The 722-nt window shown below is 47.2% G+C and overlaps 1 protein-coding gene across 1 annotated transcript in view; it reads left to right on the top strand.

Moving 5' to 3' along the window:
- Nucleotides 1-292: 292 nt before the first annotated feature.
- Nucleotides 293-722, top strand: part of PKD2 (polycystic kidney disease 2 (autosomal dominant)) — a gene marked incomplete at its 5' end in the record, with an annotated part of 11438 nt that continues 11008 nt past the window's right edge. Inside the window, 1 exon segment of the mRNA XM_009071613.1 lies at nucleotides 293-559. Within this exon segment, the coding sequence (XP_009069861.1) occupies nucleotides 293-559 (267 nt within the window).

Raw genomic sequence — 722 nt, forward strand, 5'->3', positions numbered from 1 at the left:
CCCTCTCTTCCCCTCCCTCCCTCCCTCTCTCTCTCCTTCCTCCTTTCCTTCCACACAGAAATCCTGTGTGACTGGGTTGATGTGTTCTCTTTTCGCAATGAACATACTTGATATACTTACATCTTTCTATCTTGACATTACTGTATTAGTCAAAGGAGCTTTGTAAGATCTTTCTCCAGGGCACCTCAAAACTTTACATAAGAATCTCTTAAATGAAAGCAGCTTTAGGTAACTGCTCTGAGGTTTTGGGGCAGGTTTTGTCAGTGTCTGTTTTGTTACTTGTGAGCTGAAGGTGGAAAGACCAAACGTGCTGTTTCACCTTCTCCTGAACTAGCTGGACTTACACCAAGGAGAAGGATCTGAACGGGAGCAGCCACTGGGGCTTGATTGCCACATACAGCGGTGCTGGTTATTACCAAGACCTCTCAAGGACCAGAGAAGTCACAGCTCTGCAGATTGCTAGTCTCAAGCAGAACCTGTGGCTGGACAGAGGGACCAGAGCAGCTTTCATTGACTTCTCCGTGTACAACGCAAACATCAACCTCTTCTGTGTTGTCAGGTAGGAGCAGCACCATGAGTGTTCAGCTGCACAGTGCAGGTTGCACACTTGGGGTTTGCTCATGATTGTTTGTTGTGAGGACATGGGTAAGTGTATGTTTTGTGTAAAGGAGAAAACTGAAGTGCTCTCCCTGTCAGAGCAGTGAGACTCCACACCTGGAGGC

The sequence above is a fragment of the Acanthisitta chloris genome, unplaced genomic scaffold (assembly GCF_000695815.1).
Source record: "Acanthisitta chloris isolate BGI_N310 unplaced genomic scaffold, ASM69581v1 scaffold21523, whole genome shotgun sequence".
Taxonomy (NCBI): domain Eukaryota; kingdom Metazoa; phylum Chordata; class Aves; order Passeriformes; family Acanthisittidae; genus Acanthisitta; species Acanthisitta chloris.